This window comes from Strix uralensis, chromosome 10 (genome assembly GCF_047716275.1).
Source record: "Strix uralensis isolate ZFMK-TIS-50842 chromosome 10, bStrUra1, whole genome shotgun sequence".
NCBI lineage: Eukaryota > Metazoa > Chordata > Aves > Strigiformes > Strigidae > Strix > Strix uralensis.
Genome location: NC_133981.1, coordinates 5,760,508 through 5,772,775, shown reverse-complemented (window position 1 = coordinate 5,772,775; position 12,268 = coordinate 5,760,508). Strand labels below are relative to the sequence as shown.

The 12,268-nt window shown below is 46.5% G+C and overlaps 1 protein-coding gene across 4 annotated transcripts in view; it reads left to right on the top strand.

The window, feature by feature from the left end:
- The window catches only part of CADPS (calcium dependent secretion activator), a 221,290-nt gene that overhangs the window by 74,808 nt on the left and 134,214 nt on the right, over positions 1 to 12,268 (top strand). For all 4 annotated transcript variants that reach the window (XM_074879024.1, XM_074879023.1, XM_074879022.1 and 1 more), the window contains exons 4-6: positions 5,107 to 5,187; positions 9,523 to 9,759; positions 11,992 to 12,113. In XM_074879024.1, coding sequence (XP_074735125.1) covers positions 5,107 to 5,187; positions 9,523 to 9,759; positions 11,992 to 12,113 — 440 coding nt within the window. The remainder of the gene's footprint in view (positions 1 to 5,106; positions 5,188 to 9,522; positions 9,760 to 11,991; positions 12,114 to 12,268) is intronic.

The window sequence follows — 12,268 nt, the reverse complement described above, 5'->3', positions numbered from 1 at the left end:
CTTTTGTCCTTGTCCTCCACCCAAGGAAAATAATACACAAAGCAGGATTTTCAGACCCCCCAGCTGCATGGTGGTGTGCTGGACACAGGGATGGAGAAAATTAACATTGGAGACCTCTGACAGTGCCCCCAGGCAGAGCAGTCCCTGCACAGTAACAGCCCATCCATGCCTGCCTTCGACTGTTCAGGAGGAATCACCTGTCCCCAGTGCCAATGCTGCTGCGAGGGAAAACCAGCACAGGCAGTGGCTGTGGATTTCATGGAGAGCTGGACTAAATGCTTTCATTTCCAGCAAGTGAAGAGCCAGGTTTCTTTCCATTCCCAATGCAGCGCCAAGCAGGTCGTTGCCGTTCAGCGTTCTCATTGCCAGAGCATTTGAAACGTGGTTTCCCAGAACCCTGTTGCAAATGGTTTGTCCTCTGCAGGAGCACGCAGCACGGGAGCATGGCTGGATTCACCACCACCTTGTAACTTTTCTCAAAGGGAGGGGAGATGCTTTCAGACAGGCCCCAGTTATGCTTCAGGAATGAGGATGTTGTGACACTTGCTGGGAAGCAGGGATCAGCATTAGCAGCGACTGGCAGGGAAGGATTATCTGTTAAATGTTCCCAGTGGTTTCTGGCTGGGGCTCGTGGCAATTATACTGATGATATCTTCATGTCCACGGCGCGTCGCGTAAATGCCAGGCTGATCATTGAAGGTTGTGTCTGTACGTTGCATCATGTCATTAGAAATCCTCATAGCTTAAAACAATATTATTTCATTATAAATCCTCGTAGCTTACTACAACGTTATTTCCAACAGTGCTGAGCTCAGAGCGTGGATATATATGCTGCGTGGTGTTTAACTTGCCTGTGTCTGTTGGGAGTGTGCCCCATCGGTACGTGTTTGGTGGCACGGCTGGATCCACTCTCCTCTTACCGACCGGCGGAGTGCTGCATACAGTGTGTCACTTGTGCCGCCAGCATCGTTCCCAGGCTGGGTGGGTTAGCCCCAGCTGCAGTCCTCTCGCTGTGGCCAACAGCAGAAGGGCTGTACCCTGCTCGGGCCCTGGGCGGGTGGATTGGTTTGAGGTGTTAAACTGAGCAAAGCAGCTTTGAGCATCACAAAGAAGGGAAGAGGAGGGCAGCCTGCACCACCCCAGCATCGCATTTGGAGCCAGGGCTGCGATCGTCGTGGTTTGGCTTTAAGCTGTGATAAACTGAAGTCCTAGCTGGAGCTTTAAATATGTAACACATTGACTGCAAAACCAGGGGAATTTAAAGTCTCCCATAACACCATTAACGTCCTTGAGCTGCCTCTGGCATTTCCTGGGATTTGTGGAGGTGATGAGCCTGGGCTCCTGGCTTTAAAAACCACAAGGCTCAGGTTGGCCAATGCACTGGAGGTGTCTGACACCCCAACCAAGTAGTTCAGGTGTGGATTTGGTAGGTGCTCATGTGTCTAATTGCAGATCTTATGACTTAATTAGGTTGGTTTGTTTGCTTCTGCCTTTCAAAGGTGTAGAGCGATTATCTTCCATCCCTCTGGGATAACATGAGGAAAAGTCTTGCAGTGAATTTGTTTCAAGGTCATGGAAGCAAAAAGGGTTTTTTCTGCAGACCAACAGCTGGTTCTCACTGGGATTAAAACTGTCAAAATCACACAATGAACATTTTTAATCTCTTTCTTTCATTTACTAATGCCCATTAAAAGTTATCCCTTATTAGCAGTTTATATGTAAAAAACCTGTCTTTTGAAAGATCTTTTTCTTGCAGTTGAGAGGTCACCAGGGGTTAAAGTTGGCATATTGCCCTCAGCAATGCCTTCAGTGAAGGGCTGGCTGCGGTGCTGGTAAATTTTGGGTTCCATTCAGAATCTGATCTAAATAATTTTATTTTTATTGTTTAACTTTAGCGACTGTTACACCAACATAGATAACCTCTGCAGGGCAAGCAGAGAACTAATGTCATATGTGGGTAGATGTACAAAAGCATCTAATTTACCAGCAGGCAGCTGGGTAATGATCAGTTGAGAATTGCAAATTATGTACGTCATATATTTGTGGCATGCTGCTGAAGAAAAGCCCAGTGCGTATGACAAATCATATATATACTGAAATTTATAATACTTTTCACATTTAATTGACTGGGGCAACCTTATGATTTATATCTTTGCTTTATTCATACCACGCTCATAACATAGTCATAATGCAGAACAAAACTAATTCAATTTTTCCTTGACTTTGTAAATCATTTATATATTTGGCTGTCAAGCATTTGAATATAAATTGGGCATACATACGGCAGAAAATAGATAGCTGATTCTCTAGTTAAGAAATTGAGTTTTAATGATATTAGGGTCTGTGTTGCCTTACTTGGATGTTCGTTTGGTCTTGCCTGCTTTACATTTGTCCCTTGCCTTGTTTCACAAGCGAAGTATATTTTATGGGCACCAGCATTGCTCTCTTAACAGCCCTATCTGGTGTTACGACCGTGTAAAACGTACTCGGCTTGCTTTGACGGCAGCAGGAGCCTTTCCCAGGCTCGGGAGCAGTAAGTGGCTGAGCTGTTGGGCTGCTACTCTTAGTCACAAGAGGGCTGCTTGAACGTGCCAGGAGGACACGCAGGGACTGCAGGCAGAGGCTGCCTCATTAGTACCGTTCTGTAGATAACGAGAAGAAAAGGTTACGTTGGCTACAACAGACTGCAATTGCTTTCCCAAAGATCAGGTTTTGCCATGGAGCTGTCATGCAGAGTCATTGAAAATACATCCTGGAAAGACTTTTCTTATTTCCTTTAAATACCAGGTTACCTGGCTTGGCATTGCTAATTAACGTTGGGAAGCACAGCCCTGAAAAGCAATACCTTACCCACTCGACCACCACCAAGGAGGCTGCCTAGAGTGCTTGTTGCCTCCTAAGAGAAATAATCTTCTGCAGTCAAATCTTTCCTTGACATGGTTTTTGACACCTGTAGTGTTACTGGAAAACATCTGCAAAATCAAGATAGTGCAGAAAGTGTGAGGCAATTTGCTGGCTCATTATCATACCACAAAAACAGCTCTCCTCCACAGCAGCATCCTTGATTTCTAAATTTAGTGTGTGAGTTATTTTGGGTAGTGTGTGATTAACCTCAATTACTGTAGCTCGGATGGAATTCAGATAATGCCCCGTCTTTCAGAGTTGCAAAAAAATGGAAATCTGGGACTGTACATTTCCTACCCTTAATGAAGCAGCTCTGAGAGATGCTCATCAGTGGAGGTCAGTTGTGTGACGCATTTGTTCATGAAGAAGTTAATGGGGGCAGCTGATCCTGAAAGGTGCTGGTGGTCCATGGCTCTGTATATTGGTTTTGGGATCAGGAATATAAAGATGAAAGCAGCAGGTTATGTGGTGCAACTGATATGAATGAAACCTGGGTGGCCACAGCAGACATCACTGAAGCTTCAGTGGATTTGGATCACAGACACTTTGTGGTTTTCCGGCTTGAATTAAATCAGTAATGGAGACTTTCAAAAGCCAGTCAAAAATATACTTTCCCTCAATCTCAGCTGTAATGAGCATCGTCTCTCTGGCAAATCATTGGTGGTGAAGCAATGTGCAAATACACACCTGCATGCGTGCAGGTTTACACGAGCATGTGTGAGAAGGGGGAGATGCAGGATGCGCAGGCAGACAGCCGAGAAGATGCTGTGGAAAGTGACGGAATTGGGGGAAAGCGGCATATTTCAGCCCATCCAGGGAGCACTAATGGATGAGCTCATCGTTCATCAGGCTGAGAATTGAAACTTTTGTCGTTTCTGTAGCTGTAACTTTCCAGACTGCACTGCACCAGCCAAGCCTTTCTTCTGTCAAGCAGTTTGTCTCTGGAGGAGGATAAAACCCAGGGAGGCAGTTAGCACATCCCCAAGCCAGTGGATAAAGCTCATTTACGTGTAGCAGTCGGTGGGAGAGCTGACCTACAGCAGCTTGTGGCAACTGTATTTGCTGGTAGCCAGAAGGGGCTGATACATTGCAAATGAAGGCGGCATTTAGATGGAGAAGCCAGCCCTCCCACCTGAAGTCACGTTTGCTTGAGGAGGTGAACCAAAACCCTGAGGTTTTGCACCAGGCTGAGCTTGGTTGTGTGCCTCGTGGGTGGAGTGATGCCATGACCAGGCCGCTGCTGCACATTTCTAGCCTTGTGCTGCAGCCAAAATGACCCCAAAGGAGTCTAAAGAGTGGTTAGAGTCTGGAAAGCAGCTATGAAATTGCCACCTCATTACAGCAGCTATCGACTTCTTCGGGGGCTGGTTTGATTTTGTGCTTTTTTGGTGTTCTATAATTTATGTGTGTGTATTCCCAGTAAAAATAACAGATGTGCCCCGAGCCCTACCAATGGGAAACTGTTCATAGCAGTCACTGTGCCTCTTCCACATGTGCTGTAATTGCTTGCTTAGCTGGTAGAAACAATGTTTTACCCTCAGAAGACCTTTTAGGGCCAAGCAGACACTGAACACTGAACCACAGGGCTGTGAGCAGTGTGTTGCAAAAAAAAAAAAAAAAAAAATCTCTGCTGAAGGCTGCAGAAAAAACAGTTGCATGAATTGGGTGGTAACACAAGGATGCAGCAATATGGAGGAAAAGGGAAAGAAAATAAGCAAATGATATTGCTGTGCATTTCTGCTGAGCCCCCTTCTGTCGTCTTTTGGGTGGCAAGGAGGGGCAGGGGGTGTTTGGCTTGGTGATCTGGAGCTGCCCTGTGTTCTGCCTGTGTTTTCCCAAGTACCAGCAAAGTGATAACCTCTGGAGGGCACCCCACTTTTCAGTGGTTCAGATAGTCACTGTCAGACCGGCTCACAGGGCAGAGTGGGTCTAAGACCTCAGGATGAGGATGCTCAGCCCCAGGAGGCAGCTGGACAGGCATCAAAACAGAGTTTGTAGAGTCCCCTGGTCGTGTCTGTCTTGGGATGGTGAGCACCGTGTGTGTCCTTTGTGGGGGGCTCTGTCCCAAAGAGGAGCCCGCCACCACTCCCTCTATGCTATACTTAATTGTTAACATAATACAGATGGTCAGCCCAAGGAAATGAACTGCTTGTAAAGGTGCTGCATTGGTTAATTTTCACTTGGCCTTTTGTTTTTATACAGTTGGACAACCCAGATGAGCAAGCAGCACAGATCAGACGTGAATTAGATGGACGTCTTCAAATGGCAGAGCAAATTGCCAAGGTAAAAGGAAAATTTTCTGTATTAATAAGCTTTTCACGTAGAAGCACATAAGCAGTTTCATGCACCCCCTAGGTCCTGTCCTTCTTTCACAGGTTTCTTCTCCCAGTAATCACCAGTTAAAAATTAGCAGATTTTTAACTACAAACAAAACAACAAGTACAGATGAAACTGTTGTGATGTGCATTTCTTAGAATGTCCTGATGAGCTGGGACAGTTTAGGTTCCTGCAAAATCCTTTACAAATCCTCAGTGGTGCGGAAGATATTGTCCTGAAGTGCTCCAGCTGGATCTGCAAGTGCACGCCTGAGTCCTCTTTGTCAAATTTCTATGCTAGGCAATAAGGTGGGTGATGGCATGTAAAAAAGAGCCAGGAATTCCCCTGATGGGGTTTGTGCCGTTCGCTGGGCTGCTGGGAGCCACAGTTTCCTGCCCGTAGGTAGATGCTGCCTCAGTAAAGGTACTTCAGATGTGTTGTGCCAAACATGTTCACAATTTGCACGAGAGCAGTCAGACGAGCATTGCACCATGCAGACGTTGCTGCTCTCTGGAGCAGCAGGCACGGGACCTCCAAACAATTTTCATAACCAAGCACTCAGCTAAACTCCCTAGAGACCCTTCTGTAAGGAGAGATCTCCCTGGGAGCACATCACACCCTCACAGAGTGCAGATTTACGATGGACCACAGATGGAGAGAAACCCTGGATCCTGTTGACATCAGTATGGCTGATATTTTATCCTTGCCTCTAATCAGATGCTCTGAGTCACCGATAAAGCCCTAATGGGGCTGAAGTCATTGGGAATGATCTATCTGGCTGTTCTTGATAATCAAGAAACCATTACTAGAAGGAAAAGAAAAAGGTCTAATCAGAGAGACGTAGCTCAGCCTGGGCCCCTGCCTTTCAGCAGCAGTCCTCCTGGCATCGAGCTGTGCCCAAATTGGGGGTTTTTATGAGAAGAGTAGTAGCAGACCTGTTTGCAACCACACTGATATCCCTCGGTGTGAAAAGCAGAGCTCATTCATTTATGGTCAGGCGTTAGCCAGGATGCTGGTAGCGCCTGTGCAGTTCCTCCTCACTAAGGCTTCTGTTAAACAGCTCCAGTCATTGCGTCTTTGGGGAGGTAGGTTCTGTTTTTTCCCACTTCACTGACAAAAATAGTGAGGTGGCCAAGGACCACGTGGCCAAACAATGGCGCAGCAAAGTGACTGCAGCCCCTTTGTTCAGCAGTTGGCCCTTTGCCATTTTATTGTCAAGAAAACCTACAGTATTTTTTCATTTGTGGCAAAATGTAAGCCCCTGTGCGGAGCGCTGCTGCTCCAGTTCTGAGATGGGCACTGGTAGCCAGGCACTGGATGCCAGAATGAGATTGCCTGGTTTCGTTGTTTCATTTTCTCTTTATGGCATGTGGGACAACAATATGCATGGTTCAGTAGCAGCCAGCAGAGGCTGCAGCTTCATGAATTACTTTTTGCAAACGAGAGTTTGCCATTTCCATTCCTCCCCCAAGGATGCTGAAAACAAACCATGCCACTGCTGGCCCTGCAAGAGATAGTCAGGGGAAAGTCCTCAACACGACCTGACATTTCCCTGTGCAGAATTCAATCTTTAAAATACAGCTGTGCAGCTTGGAGGGTGATTTAGACTAAAAGTGATTTACCTGTGATCCAATTGGCAGGTATTGATATTTAATCTCCTTCATGTTACTGCTGCAGGCTTCCTCTCCAGAATGTCAGATCCCGCCACCACCTGCCTGCAAGAAACCTTGTTCTTTCAGACCCATGAATACCATCTTCTGGAGGCATCCAAACGACATTAGAATCCTTCTCTGTATCCTCCTTTCCAGGCAAGGCTGCTTTCCCTCTAGCACAGGACAGGTTCACAATTCAGCTCAGTGAAAGGACAATGTTTCCAATTTTATCTCAAATTTGCAGCTTTTAATGGAGGTTTGCTGCACAGGGAGACTTACAGTGCTGGTGAAACAAGCCCTGAGGTGGCTGTCTTGAAGATTCCATGCTAAAGGCAAATTAATGCCTTGTTAATAAATTAAGAAATTCACACTCACATTCAGAGGCAACAAAGGCCTTGGAGTCTAATGGGACCTGGGACTGCAGCGTTGCAGAACCAGTGGCTCTGCAGGCCCTTGTCTGACCTGTCGTGTGACCTTGAACAAGTCACTGTGCACACCAGCTTTCCCGCATCTGGATACCAGGGCACAGCTCTGGGTCTTTTTACCTCCTCATGTGCCCAGGAGAGTGCAGCTGAGCACAGCACCGGTGCAGCATTAGGCAGGGTCCCCCACTGAGACTGGCTCCATCAAAGCACATAAGCCCAGCTTTGGAGCCAGCCATCTTGAGGATCACGCTCGAAGTCAAGCAGATGTTTTAAAGCTGAATCTGGACAGGCTTTTCACTCTGCGTGTTGTACTTTTCCAGGAGCTAAATGAGAGCAGCATTACAGCTGAGAGCTTAGTGATGCCAAGGCAGAGGTATAATTTTTTCTCTGCAGTAGCAAGTGCTTTGCTGTCCCGTGGTGCCTTTCCTCCCACCCAGTCACCTGGCCTCAAGGGCAAGGAGGAGCACGTGTAGGGGCAACTAATGAGACCTTGTGATGACACCAGATCCATATGTCCATCTGGGGCTGGACCCACTCCGCTCCAGCCTGCTGGACTGGTCATTCCTCACAGTCTCTTAACTCTGCTTCTCTCCACACTTGTCCCCATTTCTGGTCCTCTCCCTGCTCCAAGTACATGTGGAGGTGACTAACACCCTTTCTTGCTGTTGTCTGCATCTCTTGATTATATCTTCTTCCAGACTTCCCCCAGCTCTATCTCCAGTCTGATGGATAACTTGGGACCACACTTGCATCTCTACATTTCCATCATCAGACCCAGTCCCAGTTAAATTGTTACGTATCACTTCAAACTACCTGGTTTTAGCCTTAGTATGAGAAGTTGCTGGTGACACACAGTGAAATATCTTAGTCCTTGCTGTACTTCTGAAGAGGTTTGTGGGGGCAGTGCCAAAACTGAAGTCCCTGGAGAGATGGATAGCAGCGGGGTGAAAAAGCAATAATGTTTGAACATCATTGCTTCAGCACTAGTTCTCAAAATCTACAAAACAGTTGTGGCTTTTTTTTTCCTAGGAGTGGCTTGCAGCTTATATAATGCATAGACAATAAACCAGACTGATTAGGTAGTTTATCTTACGCCAGGTCTAATTTACATGAGGGAATTGCTTCCCAAGATTGAGACTGGAAACAGAAGACTCTATTTTAACTGCTTGGTGCGAGTGCTGCTGTGAGCTGTGCTTGTAATGGGTAAGCTAGTGAGGGCTGATGCAAAAACTAGTGCAGTGGAGTACTTTTTCAGCAGCTTGATGACAGTCTTCTAGAAGAAACATGACTTTGTTTTCTTTTCTAGCATACATTTTTCAAATTGCTTTTTACAATAATATGAATTGCCACTAAGATACTTTGCACGTCAGCCTCAAGTTCCTTGGCTGCAGATGCTGCCTCACTGTCGTACGCCTTGCACAGCCTCTCATAACCCACTGAGAGAGTTCAAACCCTGAGCAGATTTGGGGTATGGGCAGAGTTGTCAGAAGATGTAGGGCTCAGACCAGCAGTCCTAACAGAGCTGGAGCATGGGCAGCAGCTCAAAGCTGAGAATGCTGGGAAGTGTCAGGTTTTGCTCTCACTGTCTCCTTTGGTTTTAATGTTTAAACATCCTGTTTGCAACAAGCAGCACTGGAGGGTCTCACAGTGCAAGGTTCTCTTGGAGGGAGACACGGGCCCTGGCAAGTAGTGGAAAGGGTGGTTTACCCCTTCTTCCAGTTGGGACCGCACATTCCTGCCCACACATTGCTGATTTTCCCTCCTTGGGCTCCTTTCACACCTAGAAAACTAATGGAGCTCAGAAGTGTTTTTAAAAGAGCTGGCACATTTGGGAGACTGGAAAATAAGTCCCTAACTGTCAACATCCTTTGAATCATTAGTAAATTGCTGTCAATCACAAAGTTCAGCTGAGATCTGGCCCAAAGTGTTTGTAATTGCGAATACATATATATGAGGAAGGCCATTTGCAAATAGAAGAATCAATGAAATGCAAGTGCATGCAAGAAACAGTAAAGTTGGATGAGTACCAAGTAGTAGTTCTATGGGAAGCTAACAATAATGTTTCTACATTACACAGGGGGAAGCTGTAATTTGTCATCTGGTTTGTGGGAGTTCCCTGCTCGCAGACCTCTCTGCAGATGCTCCTGGGGGATTTTCCCAGTGCAACAAGTGGTTGCTGATTGTCACAGCTATTCATTCTGTTGTTTTTTTTTTCCAAATCCAAGGAGCGCAAGTTTCCAAAGTTTGTGTCCAAAGAAATGGAAAACATGTACATTGAGGAGCTGAAGTCTTCTGTCAATCTTCTGATGGCAAACTTAGAGAGCATGCCTGTGTCTAAAGGAGGCTCTGAGTTCAAGCTGCAGAAGCTGAAGCGTAGTCACAACACCTCAATAATTGACATGGGAGAAGAAAACGAGAACCAGCTTTCTAAGTCAGACGTCGTGTTGTCATTCTCCCTAGAGGTAAGCTTCACGCACACACAGCAGCCTACTTCTGCTTAGTTCAAACTTGAGTCACGTGGAGAGAGGTCAGTAGAAATCACTGATTGCCATGAGGAATGGTTCCTCTCTGAGTTACCAGAAGCTTTGGCTGTGGTCAAACACTGTGTCCTTTCTGGTGTCTCACCATCTTGTGGGAACAAATTGTGTGAGATAAACCATCTGGAATTTCCTGCTGCTGTATACCAAACAGCTCCCAAACCTGCATCATTAACTGACCTCTTCATGCAGCTTGTTACTGACTGTAGCGCCATAACCCTGAGCCTGTGTTGTCCCTGAAACCAGTAACAATAATGCAATACCATAAATGTCAGTATGTTTAATTATTGCCAGTTAGAGGTGTCACTCTACTTCCCTGCAAGCCTTGCTTCCTCTTTGGAGAATTGTTAAAAACTGCTGGAGTTTGAATGCACCCAGCAGATTGGCTTGCAGTGTGTGTGGAAATACTGTGCTTTGCTGGCTTGCCGTTTGCTTTGTGTTGAGCACTGATTTTCTGCTCAGCGCTCTGTCGAGCAGTTTGTCTGTACAGCCAGGGGAAGGCAGGGTGCTGCAGGGACCCGCCGTTACCTCCGACACAGGCTGTCTCGGTCCTGAAAGCAGTGTTGCTGCAGTAGCGGTTTTCAGCCAACTTAATTGTTCTGCGCAAACATATTTGCAGTCTAGGCAGGAGATTTACTCCAAGGAGCCATCAGCACACCTATACAGGATTGTTGTTTTCTGTCAGTGAGTGGGTTTATGTTACATCGTCAAAACAGCTACCAGGATGGGGTCAAAAATGTAGGATGCATAAAAATCAGAAAGTTCTATTTTTGTGTAGTTTCCTGTTTATTTCTCTTCCTAAAGGGTCTCTTGTTATATATATTGTGCCAATGCAAAACTTAACGACACTGGTTGTCCAGTCTCAGAGTTTAACTCATGAGATGTCTGAAACCATCTGTATAATATTCAGCTCAGTCTTATTTAAAAATAGGGCTATGAACCCAGAGATGGTGCCTTCAACAGCAGCATCAAATGAAGCCTGACTTCAAAGTGTTCCCGTACAGGGGAGCAGGGAACTATCACAAAGCAGTAGACCTCTCTGTTGCAAAAGCCTGTGCAGAGTGTATAGCCGTGCATAAAGGGACTCGCCCTTACAATGGGATGTCTCAAACGCTTTGCTCCAGTTGAACCCCATCTGGTGGGAAGCAGAAGCTCAGTGAAGCACTGACTTCAGGAGCTGGCAGGTCTGTGCACTGCTCTGTGCACGAAACTCTTACTGCAAGAGAGCTTTTACCAAAAATGTGTGCTCATCAGAGGGTTTGTGGAGCTCTGTGTGCCAGGGAAGGGGGCAATCCTCAGCACAAGGACAGATTAGAAAGACCTGAGGAGAGGAATTTTAAGCCCCTGTGTATATACTTCATAGCTGCAATAAAATATGAACAAAAACTCCCACAGTGTTTCTTATAGAAAAGTTTAAAGTATGTGGTTAACAGGATTAATCACCTTTAAAAAAAAAAGTAATTACCTGCAAGAAACTTAGATGGTGGTTTCTTACAAGAAAGATGAAGAAAGACTTTTTACTAGGGCCTGTAGTGACAGGACAAGGGGCAATGGTTTTAAACTGAGAGGGTAGACTTAGATTGAATATAAGGAAGAAAACGTTTACAATGAGGATGGTGAGACACTGGAATAGGTTGTCCATAGAAGTCGTAGGTGCCCCCTTCCTGAAATTCAAGGTCAGGTTGGATGGGGCTCTGAGCAACCTGATCTACTGAAAGACATCCCTGCCTATGACAGTGGGGTTGGGCTAGATGATCTTCAGAGGTCAAACCCGAACCATTTTATGATTAATCTTGGAAATAGGCTTTTGGCACAAGCTGAGTAGCTGTGTGCTTTCTTTTCTGGATTTCACATATAAAGGCACTTTTAGTTGGGGCAGGGCCATGTCTGTGAGGCCCATCCTCTGAAGCTTCGTACAGCCTTGGGCTTCCAAAGGTTTCAACAAGCCCATGTGCAGTCAGAGGGGGACCTCCCGGTCACCATACAGATGTCGCTGGCTGCCTGGGCAGTGCCACTGTCCCTGCCCACCTGCCACCATGAACATCCAGCAGCATGTGTAGGACCCCAGCACTGGCTCACCCTGTGGGTTCAGCAGCCAGAGCAAGGTCTGGAGGATGCTGCTTCTCTTTCTTACATTCCTCTTTCTTTGCCCTGCAGGTTGTCATCATGGAGGTGCAAGGTCTGAAGTCGCTGGCCCCCAACCGTATTGTGTACTGCACCATGGAAGTCGAAGGTGGGGAGAAACTGCAGACTGACCAGGCTGAAGCCTCAAAGCCAACGTAAGTCTTTCTTTGCCTTTTGCTCTCTCCACCCTGCTCTCCTCTGCCCCATCTCTGCACTGCTGAGTCGCTGCAGATAGCTCTGTCTCCTGCGTGGTGAGGCCAGAGGGAACTCTGAGAAGCAGAGGACAGACTTCCACATATGCAGAGTGTCA